The 25,572-nt window shown below is 45.5% G+C and overlaps 1 protein-coding gene across 1 annotated transcript; it reads left to right on the forward strand.

Annotated features, from left to right (window-relative positions):
• The first annotated feature begins 1,448 nt into the window (after window positions 1-1,448).
• On the forward strand, window positions 1,449-20,783 carry hrh1.L (histamine receptor H1 L homeolog). Its single transcript, XM_018240425.2, has 2 exons — window positions 1,449-1,834; window positions 18,953-20,783. Exon 2 carries the CDS (start codon window positions 19,034-19,036, stop codon window positions 20,513-20,515), a length of 1,482 nt encoding a protein of 493 aa, XP_018095914.1. The 5' UTR covers window positions 1,449-1,834; window positions 18,953-19,033; the 3' UTR covers window positions 20,516-20,783.
• Window positions 20,784-25,572: the final 4,789 nt, after the last annotated feature.

Raw genomic sequence — 25,572 nt, forward strand, 5'->3', positions numbered from 1 at the left:
AATAACACCCCTATAATACTGCGCTGATAATAACACCCCTATAATACTGCACTGATAATAACACCCCTATAATACTGCACTGATAATAACACCCCTATAATACTGCACTGATAATAACACCCCTATAATACTGCACTGATCATAACACCCCTATAATACTGCACTGATAATAACACCCCTATAATACTGCACTGATAATAACACCCCTATAATACTGCACTGATCATAACACCCCTATAATACTGCACTGATAATAACACCCCTATAATACTGCACAGATAATAACACCCCTATAATACTGCGCTGATAATAACACCCCTATAATACTGCACTGATAATAACACCCCTATAATACTGCACTGATAATAACACCCCTATAATACTGCACTGATAATAACACTCCTATAATACTGCACTGATAATAACACCCCTATAATACTGCACTGATCATAACACCCCTATAATACTGCACTGATAATAACACCCCTATAATACTGCACAGATAATAACACCCCTATAATACTGCACTGATAATAACACCCCTATAATACTGCACTGATAATAACACCCCTATAATACTGCACTGATCATAACACCCCTATAATACTGCACTGATAATAACACCCCTATAATACTGCACTGATAATAACACCCCTATAATACTGCACTGATAATAACACCCCTATAATACTGCACTGATAATAACACCCCTATAATACTGCACTGATAATAACACCCCTATAATAGTGCACTGCTGTCAATCCTCCCTGAACAATGAAACATTTGTACCGCTGTGAATACTTTATGTAAATAAATGAATAAATCTGATTGGCTAATCGCCAGCCAGGAATCCAATATCACTTCACTTCTGATATAAAGACAATAACTTCCCCTTTAATCCTCTCTTTAGGCTCGGCCACACCCTGACCTGACATTCCAGTTGCCCAGTTATCTCTCAGTGTGACAGACAGACAGGAGGATAGAGAGGGGCTGATGGGAATGATGTATGATCTGTGTACAGCGCTGCGGCATATGTTGGTGTTATATAAATAGGGGAGAATAATAAATGGATGGAGAGAGTTTTGCTCATTACTCTATATAATGACTGCTCCTGGCCTGGCTGTACCATATAATATTACTCTTTCACAATGACCAGTAATACTTGGTACTGCTCTATATCATCCCTTGCCATACAATGTCAGCCTTCCTTGCTGTGCTAATCAGTAGGGCAGCCCCAGCCTTGCAGTGCAATACAGTAACACCCACGGGTGCATCTCTCGCTATAGGGAGCTCAGGAGAGACACAAATACGGGGGTGAGATGATTGTCAGCTCATAGGGTTTCCGTAGTGAATCCCCTGCCTCCCCCTAAAAAGGAAACACAGAGACAGTGGGGGGCTCAGGGAGAAGTGGGGGCTCAGTGTTGTAGGTGAAGGGGGGGACTAATCCGCCGGCTGGAGGGGAGGGAGGGAAGGAGGAGCAGCTGCATTTGTACTGAGACCAGAGAAGCAGGAGGATCCCTCTCACTAGAGTCACAGAACATTGAGCCTCCAAAATACCCCCCGTTGCTCCTTCTCTGAGGGCAAATCCTGACTGGGTGCCCCCCATGTAACAAGCCTGTGCCCCTCCTGCCTGGGCATCAGCCACTGGCACAGAAACACGGGACCCGCCAGGCTCAGACTGCGCCCAACCTGCCAGTACCCTCCCCTGGCACAGAAGCAGCAGCAGCAGGAGGGACCCCCAGAGGAACATGTGAGGAATCAGGAGACTGTGCCCATTGTGCCCATTGTGCCCGGGTACCAGTGAGTGAGGGAGGGAGCGAGTCGGCAGCACAAGGTAAGTGACTTGGAATTATCCCCCCGATATCAATGTCTCCCTCCAGCCATAAGGGCATCGGACATTGTGCCCCCCGGGCAACCGCAGCTCATTGGCACTGACACATGACGGATCAACTTAATGGTGAATTACAACTCCCTGCACCTTGCCCATGTCACATGTATTGCTGGAAGTCAAAAGAGAGAAATACAGGGGAAAGTTGGGTATTTTTGAGGTGTAGAAATGAAGTTTCTGGAACGTTCCCTTCTTAATCCCAAATCTCCCTCCTGTCTCCAGATTAACCCATTCCCACCTGAATTCCCTGAATCCCCAAGCGCTGCTGCCGTTGGTCTCTGGATCATTTGGGACAGGATTCGATGCTTCTGTTTTATCTCTTAAACCCCCAGATACAGGGGGCGGAGCCACAGTCCAGGTTGTAGACAAAGAGGTGAAGGGAGTAGTGGAGACAGGGGAGGGGGAGACAGTGGAGACAAAGGAGAGTATGTGTGGGTGGAAGTCCTGAGAGAGAAGGTGCTTTTCGGATACTGTGTGTCCCCCATTAATCACCTGTGTCTGCCAATGTAAAGTCTCCACTGGATGTTCTGGGAACAAAACAGTTTTAGAAATCCTGGGGGTCAGTTCAGGTGGAGGGGCCAAATCTCAGATGGGAATAAATGTCTGGGAAAGAGACGCAGAGTCTGTTATTCAGGGAGAAGATGGGGAAACAAATGAGTAATGGAGGGAAGATGGACAAGAGAGTCAATCAGAATATTGTAGAAATGATGGGGGAAAGAGAAGTGGGGGGAAAGGAGAGGAATTGAAAACAAAAGGGGTAATAGACGGAATAAAGAAAAGAATGAAGAGTCAATGGGGGGGGGGCAGAAGAAGAGTTAGGAAAATATGACAAATAGTTGAATGGAAAGAGATACTGGGAGGAACTGGGGTGCCCCATACACCTGCCTAGACTCACCCCTGATCAACCCAACCCAATCCAGTCTTGTCTGCTCATATGTCCCCATTCTGCATCTGTCATGGGGAGAAGGTTTGTAGTTATGGAAAGATGTGAGAATTTACAGAAGGTGGGACAGTGTAGTTAATAGAGAAAATGGAGAGAACTCAGTTTATTAAAACAAAAGAAAAGTAGGGAGCAGTGAAGTGGAAATACAGGAGATGTGAACATTGAGAGAAAATGAGGAGAAATGTGGGAGAAATGAATATATTAAAAATGGGAATGAGAAGTATCTGAGTGAGGATAAATAGGAGAAGTATCTGAGTGAAGATAAATAGGCGAAGTATTTGAGTGAGGATAAATAGGAGAAGTATCTGACTGAGGATAAATAGGAGAAGTATCTGACTGAGGATAAATAGGCGAAGTATCTGAGTGAGGATGAATAGGAGAAGTATCTGAGTGAGGATGACGAGGAGAAGTATCTGAGTGAGGATGAAGAGGAGAAGTATCTGAGTGAGGATGAAGGGGAGGATGAAAAGTATCTGAGTGAGGATGAAGAGGAGAAGTATCTGAGTGAGGATGAAGAGGAGAAGTATCTGAGTGAGGATAAATAGGAGAAGTATCTGAGTGAGGATAAATAGGAGAAGTATCTGAGTGAGGATAAATAGGAGAAGTATCTGCTTGAGGATGAAGAGAAGAAGTATCTGAGTGAGGATGAAGGGGAGGATGAAAAGTATCTGAGTGAGGATGAAGAGGAGAAGTATCTGAGTGAGGATGAAGGGGAGGATGAAAAGTATCTGAGTGAGGATGAAGAGGAGAAGTATCTGAGTGAGGATGAAGAGGAGAAGTATCTGAGTGAGGATAAATAGGGGAAGTATCTGAGTGAGGATAAATAGGAGAAGTATCTGAGTGAGGATGAAGAGAAGAAGTATCTGAGTGAGAATAAATAGGAGAAGTATCTGAGTGAGGATAAATAGGAGAAGTATCTGAGTGAGGATAAATAGGAGAAGTATCTGAGTGAGGATAAATAGGAGAAGTATTTGAGTGAGGATAAATAGGAGAAGTATCTGAGTGAGGATGAAGCGGAGAAGTATCTGAGTGAGGATAAATAGGAGAAGTATCTGAGTGAGGATAAATAGGAGAAGTATTTGAGTGAGGATAAATAGGAGAAGTATCTGAGTGAGGATGAAGAGAAGAAGTATCTGAGTGAGGATAAATAGGAGAAGTATCTGAGTGAGGATAAATAGGAGAAGTATCTGAGTGAGGATGAAGCGGAGAAGTATCTGAGTGAGGATGAAGCGGAGAAGTATCTGAGTGAGGATAAATAGGATAAGTATCTGAGTGAGGATGAAGAGAAGAAGTATCTGAGTGAGGATGAAGAGGAGAAGTATCTGAGTGAGGATAAATAGGAGAAGTATCTGAGTGAGGATGAAGAATAGAAGTATCTGAGTGAGGATAAATAGGAGAAGTATCTGAGTGAGGATGAAGAGAAGAAATATCTGAGTGAGGATAAATAGGAGAAGTATCTGAGTGAGGATAAATAGGAGAAGTATCTGAGTGCGGATAAATAGGAGAAGTATCTGAGTGAGGATAAATAGGATAAGTATCTGAGTGAGGATAAATAGGAGAAGTATCTGAGTGAGGATAAATAGGAGAAGTATCTGAGTGAGGATGAAGAGAAGAAGTATCTGAGTGAGGATGAAGAGGAGAAGTATCTGAGTGAGGATAAATAGGAGAAGTATCTGAGTGAGGATGAAGAGTAGAAGTATCTGAGTGAGGATAAATAGGAGAAGTATCTGAGTGAGGATGAAGAGTAGAAGTATCTGAGTGAGGATAAATAGGAGAAGTATCTGAGTGAGGATGAAGAGAAGAAGTATCTGAGTGAGGTTAAATAGGAGAAGTATCTGAGTGAGGATAAATAGGATAAGTATCTGAGTGAGGATAAATAGGAGAAGTATCTGAGTGAGGATAAATAGCAGAAGTATCTGAGTGAGGATAAATAGGATAAGTATCTGAGTGAGGATGAAAGGGAGGATGAGAAGTATCTGAGTGAGGATGAAAGGGAGGATGAGAAGTATCTGAGTGAGGATGAAGAGGAGAAGTATTTGAGTGAGGATAAATAGGATAAGTATCTGAGTGAGGATGAAGAGGAGAAGTATTTGAGTGAGGATAAATAGGATAAGTATCTGAGTGAGAATAAATAGGAGAAGTATCTGAGTGAGGATAAATAGGAGAAGTATCTGAGTGAGGATAAATAGGAGAAGTATCTGAGTGAGGATAAATAGGAGAAGTATTTGAGTGAGGATAAATAGGAGAAGTATTTGAGTGAGGATAAATAGGAGAAGTATCTGAGTGAGGATAAATAGGAGAAGTATCTGAGTGAGGATAAATAGGAGAAGTATCTGAGTGAGGATGAAGCGGAGAAGTATCTGAGTGAGGATAAATAGGAGAAGTATCTGAGTGAGGATAAATAGGAGAAGTATCTGAGTGAGGATAAATAGGAGAAGTATCTGAGTGAGGATGAAGCGGAGAAGTATCTGAGTGAGGATAAATAGGATAAGTATCTGAGTGAGGATGAAGAGAAGAAGTATCTGAGTGAGGATGAAGAGGAGAAGTATCTGAGTGAGGATAAATAGGAGAAGTATCTGAGTGAGGATGAAGAGTAGAAGTATCTGAGTGAAGATAAATAAGAGAAGTATCTGAGTGAGGATGAAGCGGAGAAGTATCTGAGTCAGGATAAATAGGATAAGTATCTGAGTGAGGATGAAGGGAAGAAGTATCTGAGTGAGAATAAATAGGAGAAGTATCTGAGTGAGGATAAATAGGAGAAGTATCTGAGTGAGGATAAATAGGAGAAGTATTTGAGTGAGGATAAATAGGAGAAGTATCTGAGTGAGGATGAAGCGGAGAAGTATCTGAGTGAGGATAAATAGGATAAGTATCTGAGTGAGGATGAAGAGAAGAAGTATCTGAGTGAGGATGAAGCGGAGAAGTATCTGAGTGAGGATAAATAGGATAAGTATCTGAGTGAGGATGAAGAGAAGAAGTATCTGAGTGAGGATGAAGAGGAGAAGTATCTGAGTGAGGATGAAGCGGAGAAGTATCTGAGTGAGGATAAATAGGATAAGTATCTGAGTGAGGATGAAGAGAAGAAGTATCTGAGTGAGGATAAATAGGAGAAGTATCTGAGTGAGGATGAAAGGGAGGATGAGAAGTATCTGAGTGAGGATGAAGAGAAGAAGTATCTGAGTGAGGATAAAAAGGAGAAGTATCTGAGTGAGGATAAATAGGAGAAGTATCTGAGTGAGGATGAAGCGGAGAAGTATCTGAGTGAGGATGAAGAGAAGTATCTGAGTGAGGAGATAAATAGGAGAAGTATCTGAGTGAGGATGAAGAAAAGTATCTGAGTGAGGATAAATAGGAGAAGTATCTGAGTGAGTATGAAGAGAAGTATCTGAGTGAGGATGAAGCGGAGAAGTATCTGAGTGATGATAAATAGGAGAAGTATCTGAGTGAGGATTAAAAGGAGAAGTCTTTGAGTGGGGATGAAGAGGAGAAGTATCTGAGTGAAGATGAAGATGAGGATGAGAAATATCTGAGTGAAGATGAAGATGAGAATGAGAAGTATCAGAGTGGGGATGAAGAAGAGAAGTATCCGAGTGAGGATGAAGAGGAGAAGTACTTTGAGTGGGGATGAAGAGGAGAAGTATCTAAGTGAGAATGAAAAATAGAATGAGAAGTATCTGAGTGAAGATGAAGAGGAGGATGAGAAGTATCCGAGTGAGGATGACGATGAGAATGAGAAGGGCAGAGTATGAGACACACAGGGAGCATAGGGAAGACAGAACAGAGCAGGAGCAGGAGTCTGGGTCTCAGGTAGAACAGTACAGGGGCTTTAGGATAGAAACAATAGAGGGGTCTCAGGTAGAACAGTACAGGGGCTTTAGGATAGAAACAATAGAGGGGTCTCAGGTAGAACAGTACAGGGGCTTTAGGATAGAAACAATAGAGGGGTCTCAGGTAGAACAGTACAGGGGCTTTAGGATAGAAACAATAGAGGGGTCTCAGGTAGAACAGTACAGGGGCTTTAGGATAGAAACAATAGAGGGGTCACAGGTGTGAACAATACAGGGGATTAGTGTGAATTTGAGGATTAGACAATACAGGGGTCAGTTAATCTCAGTGATGATACGTATTAAGGGCAGAGACACACATGGAGATTCGGGAGATTTAATCAACTGATGACAAATCGACTCTTCTTTGGGCGACTAATACCCCACAATGCCTTCCCGCTAGCTTGAATCTAAACTGCCGGCGGGATGGCACTCAGAGCCCGAAGTTGCCTCACGAGTTAAAGAGACACAGCAGTCAGACTTTCATATGGGGGTCACACAAGGGGGGGGGGTCACACAAGGGGGGGGGTCACACAAGGGGGGGGGGTCACACAAGGGGGGGGGTCACGGGGCACCAGCCCTGGTCTAATATAATAAACTTAATTCTAAGCAACTCTGCTCTGTACATTTATTATATATACTCTCTGGTTTATAAATTATGTGTATTTGTATTGTTATTGAAAGCAATGTCTGTCCATTTCTCTGCATTGCTGGTTCAGACTGTTGATACAATGTAAGACAAGGCAGTTGATTAACAGACCGGGCTTTGCTGCTGGGGAACCAAGACTTTTGCAACGTTGTATAAAAAGTAACAATCAGGAGTTAAGTCAATGCTGCTTTCAATTTTACTAATAACTTAAAATGCACTGACACAGTTTAATAAATATATATTGGAACGTTGCTTAGAATTTGGTTTTCTTTTATTTGGCAATGAATTATTTTTTTGGGTTGACCTGTCCTTTAATATGTGTCTCCCCCATTGTGTTACCCAACGTCCCTGTCTGTCCCCCCAGTTTATTATCCCCCGGCCCCTGTCTCTCCCCCAGTTTATTATCCCCCGGCCCCTGTCTCTCCCCCAGTTTATTATCCCCCCGCCCCCTGTTTAGATTATCCCCGGCCCCTGTCTCTCCCCAGTTTATCTCCCCGGACCCTGTCTCTCCCTAGTTTATTATCTCCCCCCAGTTTATTATCCCCGGCCCCTGTCTCCCCCAGTTTATTATCCCGGCCCTGTCTCTCCCCAGTTTATTATGTCTCCCCCCGGCCCCTTCTCTCTCCCCAGTTTATTATCCCCCGGCGCCCCTGCCTCTCCCAGTTTATTATACGCCCGGCCCATTCTGTCTCCAGTTTATTATCCGCCGGGCCCTGTCTCTCCCCTCAGTTTATTACCCCCCGGGCCCTGTCCCCCCAGTTTTTATCCCCCGGCCCTGTTCTCCCCCATTGATTGATCCCCGGCCTGTCTTCCCCCAGTTTATTATCCCCGGCCTGTTCTCTCCCCAAGTTTATTACCCCCGGCCCTGCTCTCCCCAGTTTATTATCCCCGGCCCCTGTCCTCTCCTCCCAGTTTATTATCCCGGCCCTGTCTCTCCCCCTAGTTTTTATCCCCCGGCCGCCTGTCTCTCCCCAGTTTATTATCCCCCGGCCCCTGTCTCTCCCCCAGTTTATTATCCCCCGGCCCCTGTCTCTCCCCCAGTTTATTATCCCCGGCCCCTGTCTCTCCCCCAGTTTATTATCCCCCGGCCCCTGTCTCTCCCCCAGTTTTATTATCCCCCGGCCCCTGTCTCTCCCCGCAGTTTATTATCCCCCGGCCCCCTGTCTCTCCCCCAGTTTATTATCCCCCGGCCCCTGTCTCTCCCCAGTTTATTATCCCCCGGCCCCTGTTCTCTCCCCCAGTTTATATCCCCCGGCCCCTGTCTCTCCCCCAGTTTATTATCCCCCGGCCCCTGTCTCTCCCCAGTTTATCTCCCCCAGTTCTTTCCCCCTCGGCCCCTGTCTCTCCCCCAGTTTATTATCCCCCGGCCCCTGTTTCTCCCCCAGTTTATTATCCCCCCGGCCCCAGTCTCTCCCCAGTTTATTATCCCCCGGCCCCTGTCTCTCCCCCAGTTTATTATCCCCCGGCCCCTGTCTCTCCCCCAGTTTATTATCCCCCGGCCCCTGTCTCTCCCCCCAGTTTATTATCCCCCGGCCCCTGTCTCTCCCCCAGTTTATTATCCCCCGGCCCCTGTCTCTCCCCCAGTTTATTATCCCCGGCCCCTGTCTCTCCCCCAGTTTATTATCCCCCGGCCCCTGTCTCTCCCCCAGTTTATTATCCCCCGGCCCTGTCTCTCCCCAGTTTATTATCCCCCGGCCCCTGTCTCTCCCCCCCAGTTTATTATCCCCCGGCCCCTGTCTCTCCCCCAGTTTATTATCCCCCGGCCCCTGTCTCTCCCCAGTTTATTATATATATAATGAGTAGTAGCTGCTGCTTTCAGTTAAAGGTAATGACTAATAAGTGGGTTCTGTTGAAAGGACAGCAGGGAGGAGGGGTGAAGGGGCAATTAGCAATTAAGATTAAAACTCAGTTTTGGGGAGAGAAGTAAATGTCTAATCCACATACAGAAATTAAGGGAACATGTAAAGTCAACTTCATTCTTCATTTATTTAAAGGGACATACACAGATTTACAGTAAATTCAATTTAATAGAACTGTAACTTTCAGTTGGTCTTCATTGTTTTATCTTTTGAATTCTTTTCTGTTTTACAAAGAAATATTATATATTTCTGGGGGGGGGCTGTATCAACTGGGCCCCTCCTGTTTAATTCTGATATTCAAACCCCTCCGCTGCTGACAAGGTCTGGGAGATAATTACATTCAGAATTTAAATCAAAGACAATTTGGGCTCCAGATGTTGTAAAACTACAACTCCCAGCATATAATGTAACGTCTGTAGACTCCTGTTAGCTCCTCCCCTTGCGTCTGTTTCGCTGGCTGGGGAGAGGCACAAGAGGGGGAATCAGTTCATTCTGTTTCTGTAGCTAAATCTTATAGAATTGTCTGGGGATAATGGATCTACTAGCGGCATTTCCCCAGTGCTAATTACACCCATTACAAATTCTTTCTCTGACAGTGAATTGGATTCATCCCCCCCCCCCCCCCCGGAGCAGAATAACAATGGGAAGTTCTGTGTTTCGGTGATGTCGCTGTTGTCTCTGCTGTTTTATCCGGAACTGAAAGACTGAAATCCCAATTACATCTTATTAACTGCACTGTCACAAAGTGAGGTCAACTTCCCCTTTATCGGTTAAAGTCACTCACATGTTCTGCATTGGAAATGAAGCCAATTTGGAAAAACCGCACACCTCACATACCCCAGCAGAGTTTCCTGGCGCTCAGTGATGGGGGAATCGGCAACCACCCAGTCAAGGTGCAGCGGAGAATCACCGGCACAGAGGAGTTTAGTTAAGCAGGGCAAGCCCTTGCAATTTTATTAAATGCGATGCAACGTTGAACTGCATTTAATAAAATTGCAAGGGCTTGCCCTGCTTAACTAAACTCCTCTGTGCCGGTGATTATCCGCTGCATTGGAAACGCACAGAAATCAGATCTCATGGCATTCTCTCAGTAGGACAAGATGGAGACAGTAGGACAAGGGGGAAATAGTAGGGTAAGATGGAGAAAGTAGGACAAGATGGAGACAGTAGGACAAGATGGAGACAGTAGGACAAGATGGAGACAGTAGGGCAAGATGGAAACAGTAGGACAAGATGGAGACAGTAGGACAAGATGGAGTCAGTAGGACAAGATGGAGACAATAGGACAAGATGGAGACAGTAGGGCAAGATGGAGACAGTAGGACAAGATGGAGACAGTAGGACAAGATGGAGACAGTAGGGCAAGATGGAGACAGTAGGACAAGATGGAGACAGTAGGACAAGATGGAGACAGTAGGGCAAGATGGAGACAGTAGGACAAGATGGAGACAGTAGGACAAGATGGAGACAGTAGGGCAAGATGGAGACAGTAGGACAAGATGGAGACAGTAGGACAAGATGGAGACAGTAGGGCAAGAAGGAGACAATAGGACAAGATGGAGACAGTAGGACAAGATGGAGACAGTAGGACAAGATAGAGTCAGTAGGACAAGATGGAGACAATAGGACAAGATGGAGACAGTAGGGCAAGATGGAGACAGTAGGACAAGATGGAGACAGTAGGGCAAGAAGGAGACAATAGGACAAGAAGGAGACAGTAGGACAAGATGGAGACAGTAGGACAAGATGGAGACAGTAGGACAAGGTGGAGACAGTAGGACAAGGTGGAGACAATAGGACAAGATGGAGACAGTAGGACAAGATGAAGACAGTAGGACAAGATGGAGACAGTAGGACAAGAAGGAGACAGTAGGACAAGATGGAGACAGTAGGACAAGATGGAGACAGTAGGACAACATGGAGACAGTAGGACAAGATGGAGACAGTAGGGCAAGATGGAGACAGTAGGACAAGATGGAGACAGTAGGACAAGAAGGAGACAGTAGGACAAGATGGAGACAGTAGGACAAGATGGAGACAGTAGGACAAGGTTGAGACAGTAGGACAAGAAGGAGACAGTAGGACAAGATGGAGACAGTAGGGCAAGATGGAGACAGTAGGACAAGATGGAGACAGTAGGACAAGAAGGAGACAGTAGGACAAGGTGGAGACAGTAGGACAAGGTGGAGGTATTAGAGCAAGATGGTGAGTGTCACACATATTATAGTTGTGCTCATTCATGTACAACTGGTGTCTGTGCCAATAGTCTGTGCAGCTGCATCTTATGTCTGATTTAACCCCTCACATGAATATGGGCACAGACTAAAGTGACAGATAATGAGGTGCCATTCTGGGAGCACAAAGAGATGTAGCTCTGGGCACACACTATGGGGCAGGATTCTTAGTGCCAAAAACAGGGATCCTCAAGCCCCACCAGCAATGATTGGGCAGTCGTATTGTTTATACAGTGAGTTTATTTGGGGAGTGATGCCCAGACACATAAACATTAGCCGCAGAGTTAGTAAATATGAGGCGTCATTAGGAATTATATGGTGACATCTCCTTTATGGCAAGAGAAGTGGAGCCAACATTTGTATTTGCCCCCAATCTCTGGAGTGTCAGCGGCTGTTGTGTCCAATCACTTTATGTAGATGAGGCTTCTCCCCTGACACTTAGTGATGAGCAAATGGAAACTGTCACTTTCCCTCATTAGGTCTGTGTGTTAGTGGCATCATCTCCCCCGCTCCCCCCACTCCCCCCGCTCCCCCTGTCTGTTTGTGTAACGGCCCTTTGGTCTGGGTGACAAATTAGAGAGAAACTCGGGGTGACGTGCGGGGGCCTCAAATGCCGATGGTGATGGGGTCACTCGCTCACTTACAGCTTTAGTCACGTCTGTTTTGTGCAATGGTTTGTCCTGCTATTTAAAGTGATCATAACCCTTTGCTACTCACTGCCCCCCCCAAGCATATCACCCAGACCCCCCTGTATCACCCTCATCATCCTGGGCTGGGGGCCTGGGGCCACTGCACCTTTTCTCCCCCATATTAATATTTAGTAGGAGGCACAACTTTCCCTTTGCTATAGGCGACACTTGCACAAATGGACAATGAAAGGGTTAAAAATATGGGTTTTTTCCTACTAACTCCCCCCTATGTGACAGTAGGTGCCCCTTATTGCAGCCCCCGTACCCCAGCTTGTTGCCATGGTTTCCACATTAACTGCCCCCTAGTAACTGTAATGGCCATGGGGCAGTTAGTGACAGTCAGTACCTGTTGCCATGACACCACAGAGGGGCAAGAGAGGGGGGCAAGCAGGGGGTTAAATAAATAATAAGGAGACGAGGGACGTTGTATTTGTACAGGTTAATGAGGGGCCACTGTATTTGCCCCCCCCCGTGCCATGTGTTACTCCCACATAGTATTCCCTTCCCACTAACAATACCTGCCCCCAGCCCCCGCATTGGTGCTGATTTCTCATTTAAGGCACCTTGGGGGGGGAGAGTGTTTCAGCCCCCCCCCCCCGCCTGTAAAGATTTGAATGAAAGGTTTCAGGTGACAATAAAGTGGTTGCCATGGTAACCGCATGTAAATGAAATGATTTCACCACTTATGGGCTAATTAGGAGATTATTCCCTCACTTGCAACATAAATGAGCCCCATTAGAAGCCCAGCGGGGGCCCCGGACTGGCGAACACTGATAATGTGCCCCCCCCCCGACCAACACACTGGAGCTGAGTCAACCCAACATTTCCCACAATGCAAAGTGAGACCCTCGTCTCAGGGGGAACATTCCTGACCCCCCTGTGGAACCAAAAGACCTGCGGGTCTCACTTGGGACCTTTTACTCTCATTTCCCATCAGCCCCCCCATTTAGCCTGCTGCCCCCCCCAGTGCCCCCCAGTGAGTCCCTGCACAATTCCGCAGACACAAAGAAGAGAAATAGAATAATAATTAATGATAATTTTGATGAATTAAATATTATCTCTAAGAATTCTTTCCCGGGGGTGGGGCTAGTGAATGATTCCTGCTGCTCAGCCTCGCCCCCAAGGAGCTACCGCTTTGCTACAACTATACAACTATAGGGGGTAACAGAGGCTGCACATATATATAATATATTGGGTGTAAACGAGGCTGCACATATATATAATATATTGGGGGTAACAGAGGCTGCACATATATATATAATATATTGGGGTAACAGAGGCTGCACATATATATAATATATTGGGTGTAAACGAGGCTGCACATATATATAATATATTGGGGGTAACAGAGGCTGCACATATATATAATATATTGGGTGTAAACGAGGCTGCACATATATATAATATATTGGGGTAACAGAGGCTGCACATATATATAATATATTGGGGGTAACAGAGGCTGCACATATACTATATAATATATTGGGGTAACAGAGGCTGCACATATATATATAATATATTGGGGTAACAGAGGCTGCACATATATATATATATATTGGGGTAACAGAGGCTGCACATATATATATATATTGGGGTAACAGAGGCTGCACATATATATAATATATTGGGGTAACAGAGGCTGCACATATATATAATATATTGGGGTAACAGAGGCTGCACATATATATAATATATTGGGGTAACAGAGGCTGCACATATATATAATATATTGGGGTAACAGAGGCTGCACATATATATAATATATTGGGGGTAACAGAGGCTGCACATATATATAATATATTGGGGGTAACAGAGGCTGCACATATATATAATATATTGGGGTAACAGAGGCTGCACATATATATATAATATATTGGGGTAACAGAGGCTGCATATATATATATAATATATTGGGGTAACAGAGGCTGCACATATATATAATATATTGGGGTAACAGAGGCTGCACATATATATAATATATTGGGGGTAACAGAGGCTGCACATATATATAATATATTGGGGGTAACAGAGGCTGCACATATATATATAATATATTGGGGTAACAGAGGCTGCACATATTATATAATATATTGGGGTAACAGAGGCTGCACATATATATAATATATTGGGGTAACAGAGGCTGCACTATATATAATATATTGGGGTAACAGAGGCTGCACATATATATAATATATTGGGGTAACAGAGGCTGCACATATATATAATATATTGGGGTAACAGAGGCTGCACATATATATAATATATTGGGGTAACAGAGGCTGCACATATATATAATATATTGGGGGTAACAGAGGCTGCACACATATATATAATATATTGGGGTAACAGAGGCTGCACATGACAGATGATGTAGAAGGAGCCTCTGTCGGCCGCAGACATTGAGATGTTTGTTGGATTCTTGGCTGCGCCATCAAAGCCAGATCCAATATCATCCAACAGAACCCCCAGTTTATGAAATGCTAATTGCCGGGGCTGAATGGTCTTCAGAACTTGGGAACAAAGAAGGGTCTCTGGGAGTCCTGCTGGGAGAGTAATTATATTCTCTCTACTTCGCCAGCACTCGATAGATGTACATGAGTACTCCCATAGTGCTTCAAGATGTGGGGAGTAGAAAAGATAAAGAGAATACAGGGGAGTAGATGGAAGAAATCCAATGTTATCAAAATATATGGGTGGGTGTGTTTGTACTTCTTATATATAATAAATATGCCAATAAATCTTCTCTGGCATGTGAGGACAATAAAGAGAAAATAAAACAGGTATCTCTGAGAAAATTCCATAAAATGTAGGACAAGACCGAGTGAGAACTGAGGATCCTCAGGCTTTGGAAGAAAGTTACAGACCAACGTTACTGAGGGACCTCATAATGTTCTATGGAAAACTTGGCCTTTATTCAAGATACATTACTATGACTGAGGAAAAAGAGACTTTTGCTATAAAGAACTGAAACCCCCAAAACTGCCTTTAACATGACAATGATCCAGTGCTTATCACATTGCAAGTGTGTATGTGTGTGGGGGGGGAAATAATGGGTATAGAAGGGCAAGACCACAAAGCTAGAGACCGTATGGAAAGATGGAGACAATAGAACAAGATTGTGACAGTAGGGCAAGATGGAGACAGTAGGACAAGATGGAGACAGTAGGACAAGATGGAGACAGTAGGACAAGATGGAGACAGTAGGACAAGATGGAGACAGTTGGGCAATATGGAGACAGTATGGCAAGATGGAGACAGTAAGGCAAGATGGAGACAGTAGGACAAGATGGAGTCAGTATAGCAAGATGGAGACAGTAGGCCAAGATGGAGACAGTTGGGCCAATATGGAGACAGAAGGGCAAGATGGAGACAGTAGGACAAGATTGAGACAGTATGGCAAGATGGAGACAGTAGGGCAAGATGGAGACAGTAGGACAAGATGGAGACAGTAGGGCAAGATGGAGACAGTAGGACAAGATGGAGACAGTAGGGCAAGATGGAGACTGTAGGGCAAGATGGAGACAGTAGGACAAGATGAAAACAGTAGGGCAAGATGAAGACAGTAGAACAAGATGGATACAGTAGGGCAAGATGGAGACAGTAGGACAAGATGGAGACAGTTGGCCAATATGGAGACAGTAGGGCAAGATGAAGACAGTAAGACAAGATGGAGATAGTAGGACAAAATGACAGCTGCTCAGCATGAGCAGAATAGAGACAATATGGAAAGATGGAGACAATAAGATAGTGGCAGTAGGACAGAATGAAGACAGTAGGGCAAGATAGAGACAGTAGGACAAGATGGAGACAGTAGGGCAAGATGGAGACAGTAGGACAAGATGGAGACAGTTGGACAAGAAGGAGACAGTATTACAAGATGGATGCAGTAGGGCAAGATGGAGACAGTTGGACAAGATGGAGACAGCTGGCCGATATAGAGACAGCAGGGCAAGATGAAGACAGTAAGACAACATGGAGACAGTAGGACAAGATTGAGACAGTAGGACAAGATTGAGACAGTAGGACAAGATTGAGACAGTAGGACAAGATTGAGACAGTAGGACAAGATGGAGACAGTAGGACAAGATGAAGACAGTAGGACAAGATGGAGACAGGGACAAGATGGAGACAGTAGGGCAAGATGGACAACATTTTTAGCTACTTCTTTAGTTAGCCTTTACTTCTCCTTTAAGTCTCCTTTAAGTCCGTGGGGTGGGCACAGACAATTATATTTACTGGGGGCCTGACCTAGTGAGTTTACAATCTAAAGGTGTTATCACATTTCTTTCAATCCCTGTCTCAGTGAGTTTACAATCTAAAGTCCCTATCAGATTTCCGTCCCTGCACCATTAAGCTTACCATCTAAGGTCACAGTCACAGCCACTAGGGCAGATTTATGAGGAACCAATTAATCAGGTTGTATGTTTTCGGGGTGTGGGAGGAAACTGGTGAGAACTTCATGGGTGCACTTTTGGGGAGCACATGTTGGGTTTAAGAAATGATTAGACACAGGTATGTAAGTACTGAGCATGCTGGGGGTGCTGCCTTGTTCTTATATAAAGCAAATCAATGAGAATAGGAAGAGGTTAATGGAAGTGGTTAGTCAATGGGTAAGTGTAGGGGTTAAGCTGTGATTATGTCCCTGTGTCTGTCAGTGAGTGTGACCCCCGGGCACCTGTATAGGGGTCACATTATGTGCCAAGGAGAGCGGTGGGTGAGCGTCACCATGGCACCAGGAATATCCTCCGTCTCATTGAGCAAATAAATTCCACAAATTAGAGAAAGTGATGACAATCTTTATCCTCTGTCTCCAGCGCAGAACTGAACCTGAACCTTTCGAATGTATTGTGGGGGCAGAAGAATGAAATTGTAACCAGCTGCTGCCCCCACACTGCTCCCTGGCACACGGCTGCAATATGTTTCTGCTGGGGGGCTTCATTCATCCAGTAGCCCCAGCATGTTAATTATTTCTTTTTTTCCATGTGCAGTTGTAGACTGCTAATATCATAAATGTGTAACAGGAGCGCCCCCTGCTGTTCTGTCCTGCTGAATGTGGAACTGATGTAGGGAGCATCTCCTGACACTTCTCTGCTCATTGCGGATATAATCATATTATACACACAAATATCGTGTGGGTATATGTGTCCTTTAATCCCAGGAACCCTTAGAGCACATCTCTATGTAAGTTTAGGCAGAGGCAGTTTCTCCAGAACATTCTCTCCTGTGCGTGTAGCGTGTCGGCCAGAGCCGGTGCGTGTGGTTCACACGCCAGCAGGAACTCCTTGTACTTGTGATGGGATTTATTGTTCTTGATCAGACTTGTTCTACTGGCGAGAGGCCTGAGCAGCTCTGGGAGCAGATGGGGACCGGGGCAGCAATGGGTTCCGCAATCAATCACAGCAAATCCTATAGACTGGACCTTATGCCATGTGTCCTGGGAGGAGGGAGACACTGACCCACATAAGGTGGAACCCCTCCATTTCTATTGTTACCCCAACCTGGAACCCTCACTCACAGGGGTGTCTGAGAGAACCATGGGGCATCAAAGGGGTTGTTCACCTTTAAATTAACTCTTAGTGTGATGTAGAGAGCGATATTCTGAGACAATTTGCAATTGGTTTTCATTTTTTATTATCTGTGGTTTTTGACTTATTTAGCTTTTTATTCAGCAGCTCTCCAGTTTGCAATTTCAGCTATCTGGTTGCTAGAGTCCAAATCCCCCTAGCAACCATGCATTGATTTGAATAAGAGACTGGAATATGAATAGGAGAGGCCTGAATAGAAAGATAAGGAATAAAAAAAGTAGCAATAACAATACATTTGGAGCCTTACAGAGCATTTGTTTTTTTAGATGGGGTCAGTGACCCCCATTGGAAAGCTGGAAAGAGTCAGAAGAATAACTCAAAAACTATAAAAAAAGAAAAAATGACAACCAACTGAAAAGTTGCTCAGCCATTCTCTAACATACTAAAAGTTAACTTACAGGTGAACCACCCACAGAGAAAATCAGGGGGAACCCAAGCGGCTGATCAGATATTCAGGGGGTCATCTAGGAAGGCCACATATAATGGCTGCAATTTAATTCATTGCAATTTAAATGAAATGCAACCAGCTCAGCCCCGCAACCTGCATTTATTAGATGTGTCCCTAAATATAACATTATAGCAGGCACCTGCATATAATTATGACTCCCTTTGGCACCTCTGTGTATATCGTATATCATTCACCAGCCTGGCACTAGCCTTATGTTGCCCTTACAGTATAGGGTTAACCATATGGTCCCTACACCCTTTACTGACAAATCTGCAAGAATCAACCCAAGCACAACCCAATCTCACTCTGTGCTAGGATTGTACATCCCTACCTTTACCATTACAGGCTGCAGCAGGACAGCAGTGCTGGGCCTACAGATGAGGCCCCCAGGGCAAGCTCCCCGTTGGCCCAGACACCCCCCATACACACAGTCTGTTGTGCCCTAGGCAAGTGCCCCTGCCCCAGTTCGGAGCCTGCAGGACCCACTAGACTGGTTCTGGTACAAGCAACACGGATAAGGAGATGTGGGAGCAGATCTTGTCCTTAATCAGTTATTGTCATGTACCATCACTGAGCAGGTACCAGCAGCACCGGGGGTTCAGTGCCAGCGCAGACGGGAACATTAAGTCTTACACGGCACAGACTGGTCCAATTACATTGATTAGGGTGAGACGGAACACTTGGCAAATCTCCTCTCCCGTGTACAACCTACTTTTGCCTTTAGATGAAGGAAAGTGTCGCATGTAACACGCTTTACACGGGGGACACTGGCATGTTTTACATGTGAGACCAAAGTTCTGATTGAATGAATCCGTGTTTCCTCTGTGTTTCAGGTCACGGGTCAGAAGTTTCAAGATGGCGCCCCCCAGAAACACAAGCATTTGACTGATGATATTGCTCCTCCCGCTGAGACAATGTGGCAAAGCAATGAGAGCGTGGCACAGAATGGCACAGAGATCCACTCAGCTGGCCTGGGCCTGGCACTGGGAACCATATCAGTATTTACAGTCATTCTGAACATTCTGGTTCTGTACGCGGTGAGAATGGAGCGCAAGCTTCACACGGTTGGGAACCTGTACATCGTCAGTCTGTCCATCGCTGATCTCATTGTGGGAGCAGCCGTCATGCCCCTGAACATTGTGTATCTACTCAACGACAGGTGGATTCTGGGAAGATCCGTGTGTCTCTTCTGGCTCTCTATGGACTACGTGGCCAGCACGGCCTCCATCTTCAGCCTCTTCATACTGTGTATTGACCGGTACCGCTCTATCCAGCAGCCACTGAAGTATCTCAAGTACAGGACTAAGACCAGGGCTTCTGTAATGATCTCTGGGGCATGGCTCCTGTCCTTCACATGGATTGTCCCAATTCTGGGCTGGCACGCATTCGCCAATGGCGGCATCAGATCTGTGCCGGAATATACCTGTGAGACGGAATTCCATAAAGTAACTTGGTTTAAGGTCCTCACCGCCATCTTGAACTTCTATATTCCCTCCTTGCTGATGCTGTGGTTTTATGCCAAAATCTACAAGGCGGTCAGGGAACACTACCAGCACCGGGATCTGGTCAACGGCTCCTTCCATTTGTTCTACGACAGCAAATTGGTGCAAAGCGTTAGGGTCCTAAAGAGCCAACAGAGCTGCCCCAAGAACCAGTGTAGGGATGGGGAACTTACGGTCCCTGAGATGGATTTTCCAGCACAATATGTCACCGTATCAAAAGAGTTTGGACAGTCAAGAAACACCCAAGGAAAAGACCCAGTAGAAGGGCTTAGCCACTGTGATAATAATGTCTTCAAATTGCATTGCTTTCCACTAGCAATAATCCAGGCTCACCCCCAGGAGTGCAGGAACTATGTGACAGTCACCAGGGGGGCCTTAAAAGAACACAACTGCCCTGGAACCCAGCAAATGGCAGAGATCTCAGAGGAACATACATTTGCTGAGGTTGCATCTTGTATGTTGGAGCTGAGGCAGGTGGAGGAATCCAATATGGAGGCAAAAGAACAGACTGAGGCCAGACTTTCAGGGAACTTTAACTACCTAAAACACACCTGGGAGAGGTTTTACACCCATTCCAAACAACACATCCAGGGGCTCCACATGAACCGGGAGAGGAAGGCCGCAAAGCAGTTGGGATTCATCATGGCCGCCTTCATGGTCTGCTGGATTCCATATTTTGTTCTCTTCATGGTCATAGCATTCTGTCACAACTGCTGCAACCACAACTTCCACATGTTCACAATTTGGCTCGGCTACATCAACTCAACCCTGAACCCCCTCATCTACCCCCTGTGCAACGAGAACTTTAAAAAGACTTTTAAGAAGATATTTCATGTAGAACTGGACTGTGGCAAGTGCAAAAAAGAGAATCATTCAACCTGCACTTACGCGTGAACTCGGCAAGAGCCAAATGGTGGAACTGACTATGGTAAATTGGGCCAATGCTCTCAGCCCACACAGTAGTTGGGCCTGACAGTACAGCAGATGTCTAAGCCAGAATGATAAGTAGCAGGTACAGTAGGACAACATAGTGAAACTTGGCCAAGAGGGCATCAGTAGGGCAGGATGGTAAAAGTACAAGAAGAAAAAGACAGTAGGGCAAGATGGAGACAGTAGGACAAGATGGAGACAGTAGGGTAAGATGGAGACAGTAGGGCAAGATGGAAACAGTAGGACAAGATGGAGACAGTAGGACAAGATGGAGACAGTAGGGCAAGATGAAGACAGTAGGACAAGATGGAGACAGTAGGGTAAGATGGAGACAGTAGGGCAAGATGGAAACAGTAGGGCAATATGGAGACAGTAGGGCAAGATGGAAACAGTAGTACAAGATGGAGACAGTAGGGCAAGATGGAGACAGTAGGGCAAGATGGAGACAGTAGGACAAGATGGAGATAGTAGGCCAAGATGAAGACAGTAGGGCAAGATGGAAACAGTAGTACAAGATGGAGACAGTAGGGCAAGATGGAGACAGTAGGGCAAGATGGAGCAAGTAGGACAAGATGGAGCCAGTAGGCCAAGATGAAGAGAGTAGGGCAAGATTGAGACAGTAGGACAAGATGGAGACAGTAGGGCAAGATGGAGACAGTAGGACAAGATGGAGACAGTAGTGCAAGATGGAGACTGTAGGGCAAGATGGAGACAGTAGTGCAAGATGGAGACAGTAGTGCAAGATGGAGACTGTAGGGCAAGATGGAGACTGTAGGGCAAGATGGAGACAGTAGGACAAGATGGAGACAGTAGGACAAGATGGAGACAGTAGGGCAAGATGGAGACAGTAGGACAAGAGGGTGACAGTAGGGCAAGATGGAGACTGTAGGGCAAGATGGAGACAGTAGTGCAAAATGGAGACTGTAGGGCAAGATGGAGACAGTAGTACAAGATGGAGACAGTAGTGCAAGATGGAGACTGTAGGGCAAGATGGAGACTGTAGGGCAAGATGGAGACAGTAGGACAAGATGGAGACAGTAGGACAAGATGGAGACAGTAGTGCAAGATGAAGACAGTAGGGCAAGATGGAGACAGTAGGACAAGATGGAGACAGTAGGAAAAGATGGCGACAGTAGGTCAAGATGGAGACTGTAGGACAAGATGGAGACAGTAGGGCAAGATGGAGACAGTAGGACAAGATGGAGACAGTAGTGCAAGATGGAGACTGTAGGGCAAGATGGAGACTGTAGGGCAAGATGGAGACAGTAGGACAAGATGGAGACAGTAGGACAAGATGGAGACAGTAGGGCAAGATGGAGACAGTAGGACAAGAGGGTGACAGTAGGGCAAGATGGAGACTGTAGGGCAAGATGGAGACAGTAGGGCAAGATGGAGACAGTAGGGCAAGATGGAGGCAGTAGGACAAGATGGAGCCAGTAGGCCAAGATGAAGACAGTAGGGCAAGATGAAAACAGTAGTACAAGATGGAGACAGTAGGGCAAGATGGAGACAGTAGGGCAAGATGGAGACAGTAGGGCAAGATGGAGACAGTAGGGCAAGATGGAGACTGTAGGGCAAGATGGAGACAGTAGGGCAAGATGGAGACAGTAGGGCAAGATGGAGGCAGTAGGACAAGATGGAGCCAGTAGGCCAAGATGGAGCCAGTAGGGCAAGATGAAAACAGTAGTACAAGATGGAAACAGTAGTACAAGATGGAGACAGTAGGGCAAGATGGAGACAGTAGGGCAAGATGGAGACAGTAGGGCAAGATGGAGACAGTAGGACAAGATGGAGATAGTAGGCCAAGATGAAGACAGTAGGGCAAGATGGAAACAGTAGTAACGATGGAGAAGTTAGGGACAGTAGGGCAAGATGGAGACAGTAGGACAAGATGGAGCCAGTAGGCCAAGATGAAGAGAGTAGGGCAAGATTGAGACAGTAGAGCAAGATGGAGACAGTAGGACAAGATGGAGACAGTAGGACAAGATGGAGACAGTAGTGCAAGATGAAGACAGTAGGGCAAGATGGAGACAGTAGGACAAGATGGAGACAGTAGGAAAAGATGGCGACAGTAGGTCAAGATGGAGACTGTAGGACAAGATGGAGACAGTAGGGCAAGATGGAGACAGTAGGACAAGAGGGTGACAGTAGGACAAGATGGAGACAGTAGGTCAAGATGGAGACTGTAGGGCAAGATGGAGACAGTAGTGCAAGATGGAGACTGTAGGGCAAGATGGAGACAGTAGTACAAGATGGAGACAGTAGTGCAAGATGGAGACTGTAGGGCAAGATGGAGACTGTAGGGCAAGATGGAGACAGTAGGACAAGATGGAGACAGTAGGACAAGATGGAGACAGTAGGGCAAGATGGAGACAGTAGGACAAGATGGAGACTGTAGGGCAAGATGGAGACAGTAGTACAAGATGGAGACAGTAGTGCAAGATGGAGACAGTAGGGCAAGATGGAGACAGTAGTACAAGATGGAGACAGTAGTGCAAGATGGAGACAGTAGTGCAAGATGGAGACTGTAGGGCAAGATGGAGACAGTAGTACAAGATGGAGACAGTAGGGCAAGATGGAGACTGTAGGGCAAGATGGAGACTGTAGGGCAAGATGGAGACAGTAGGACAAGATGGAGACAGTAGGACAAGATGGAGACAGTAGGGCAAGATGGAGACAGTAGGACAAGATGGAGACTGTAGGGCAAGATGGAGACAGTAGTACAAGATGGAGACAGTAGTGCAAGATGGAGACAGTAGGGCAAGATGGAGACAGTAGTACAAGATGGAGACAGTAGTGCAAGATGGAGACTGTAGGGCAAGATGGAGACTGTAGGGCAAGATGGAGACAGTAGGGCAAGATGGAGACAGTAGGACAAGATGGAGACAGTAGGACAAGAGGGAGACAGTAGGGCAAGATGGAGACTGTAGGGCAAGATGGAGACTGTAGGGCAAGATGGAGACAGTAGGGCAAGATGGAGACAGTAGGACAAGATGGAGACAGTAGGACAAGATGGAGACAGTAGGACAAGAGGGAGACAGTAGGACAAGATGGAGATAGTAGGCCAAGATGAAGACAGTAGGGCAAGATGGAAACAGTAGTACAAGATGGAGACAGTAGGGCAAGATGGAGACAGTAGGGCAAGATGGAGACAGTAGGACAAGATGGAGCCAGTAGGCCAAGATGAAGACAGTAGGGCAAGATTGAGACAGTAGAGCAAGATGGAGACAGTAGGACAAGATGGAGACAGTAGGACAAGATGGAGACGGTAGTGCAAGATGAAGACAGTAGGGCAAGATGGAGACAGTAGGACAAGATGGAGACAGTAGGAAAAGATGGCGACAGTAGGTCAAGATGGAGACTGTAGGACAAGATGGAGACAGTAGGGCAAGATGGAGACAGTAGGACAAGATGGAGACAGTAGGACAAGATGGAGACTGTAGGACAAGATGAAGACAGTAGGACAAGATGGAGACAGTAGGACAAGATGGAGACTGTAGGGCAAGATGGAGACAGTAGTGCAAGATGGAGACTGTAGGGAAAGATGGAGACTGTAAGGAAAACTGGAGACTGTAGGGCAAGATGGCAGCAGTGAGAGATTTTGACAAGTTTTGCCCAATTGACACCCTTTCATTACTTGTTCTGTACTGTTACAGTTTGGGGAGCATACATTGAACATTCCCAATAAAGAGATATATAAAATTAAGCCCCACACCACCTGTAATGGCCGTAGGCCCTGCCGCAATTATAGACAGACATGCTAATTGGAGAAGTCTCTCTGTCAGTTCTTTCTGCAGCTCAGACCATGTGGGAGGGATCAAAGTTCCAGGTCTGGGAATCTGGGTTTGGAATTTCTAGAGGAATCTCTTTCTATTGAATGTGACAGGTGATTTATTCACCATTTTGTTCTCAGTGTAAATGTGCAGTGAATTAAAGTTATTATGAGGAACCTTCTACCAACTACTTGTGACTCACACTGCAATGAAAAAGAGAGACAGAGAGAGAGAGAGAGATAGTCAGAAGAACAGAGAGAGAGACAAGAGAGAGAGAAACAGTTACAGAAAGACACAGAGTTAGAGAGAGAGAGAGTTAGAGAGAGAGAGAGAGAGAGAGAGAGAGAGACTAAGAGAGAAAGAGACAGAGTCAGAACAGACAGAGAGAGAGAGAGAGAGAGAGAGAGAGAGAGAGAGAGAGAGATGAGACAGGTAGAGAGACAGAGAGAAACAGAGTAAGAGAGAAAGAGACCCGTAAGAGAGAGAGACCTCACAATGGGAAGTCGATATGACAGGGACTCACATTAGAGTGTCAGTCTGTTACAGGGGAAACACTGGAAGGCTCCTGAGTCTGAAATAATCACAGAGTCGCTCAGAATTCATTTCTATTGTCAGGTCTATTTAATTCCTGGGAGTTTTATTCACAGATTGAGGTATTTGTTCTGGGACAATCAGTGAATGAGATCTAGAGACTGCTGATTATATAGAGATATTCCCCTTATATTCCCCCTCATCTCCATATTGAAATTGGATACAGCAGCATTTTCTATTATATTATATTGTGCTCCATTTCTATTAACTATATACAAGATTAGAATTCAATTAAACACCTTTCTGCCTTATCAGCCCTATACCCCCATGTCACTTTCACTACTGGAGCTTCAGCCTCAAGGGTCTGATCATTATTTCAATAAAATCTGCATAATGAATAATATTTACAATGTATCTCTATAGTACCAACTGCCATGTGCCTTTATATGGTCACAGACCCACTTCTAATATCCTTATCATTTACAGTAGGGGGTACATTATCCCTTATAATACATGAGTGATACTCAGAGTTCCCTGTATAACTCAGCCTGCAGCCTTGTGCCTTTATATGGTCACAGAACAACCCGTCAGTGACTTCTAATATCCTTATCATTTACAGTAGGGGGTACATTATCCCTTATAATACATGAGTGATACTCAGAGTTCCCTGTATAACTCAGCCTGCAGCCTTGTGCCTTTATATGGTCACAGAACAAC

The sequence above is a fragment of the Xenopus laevis genome, chromosome 4L (assembly GCF_017654675.1).
Source record: "Xenopus laevis strain J_2021 chromosome 4L, Xenopus_laevis_v10.1, whole genome shotgun sequence".
Taxonomy (NCBI): Eukaryota; Metazoa; Chordata; class Amphibia; order Anura; family Pipidae; genus Xenopus; species Xenopus laevis.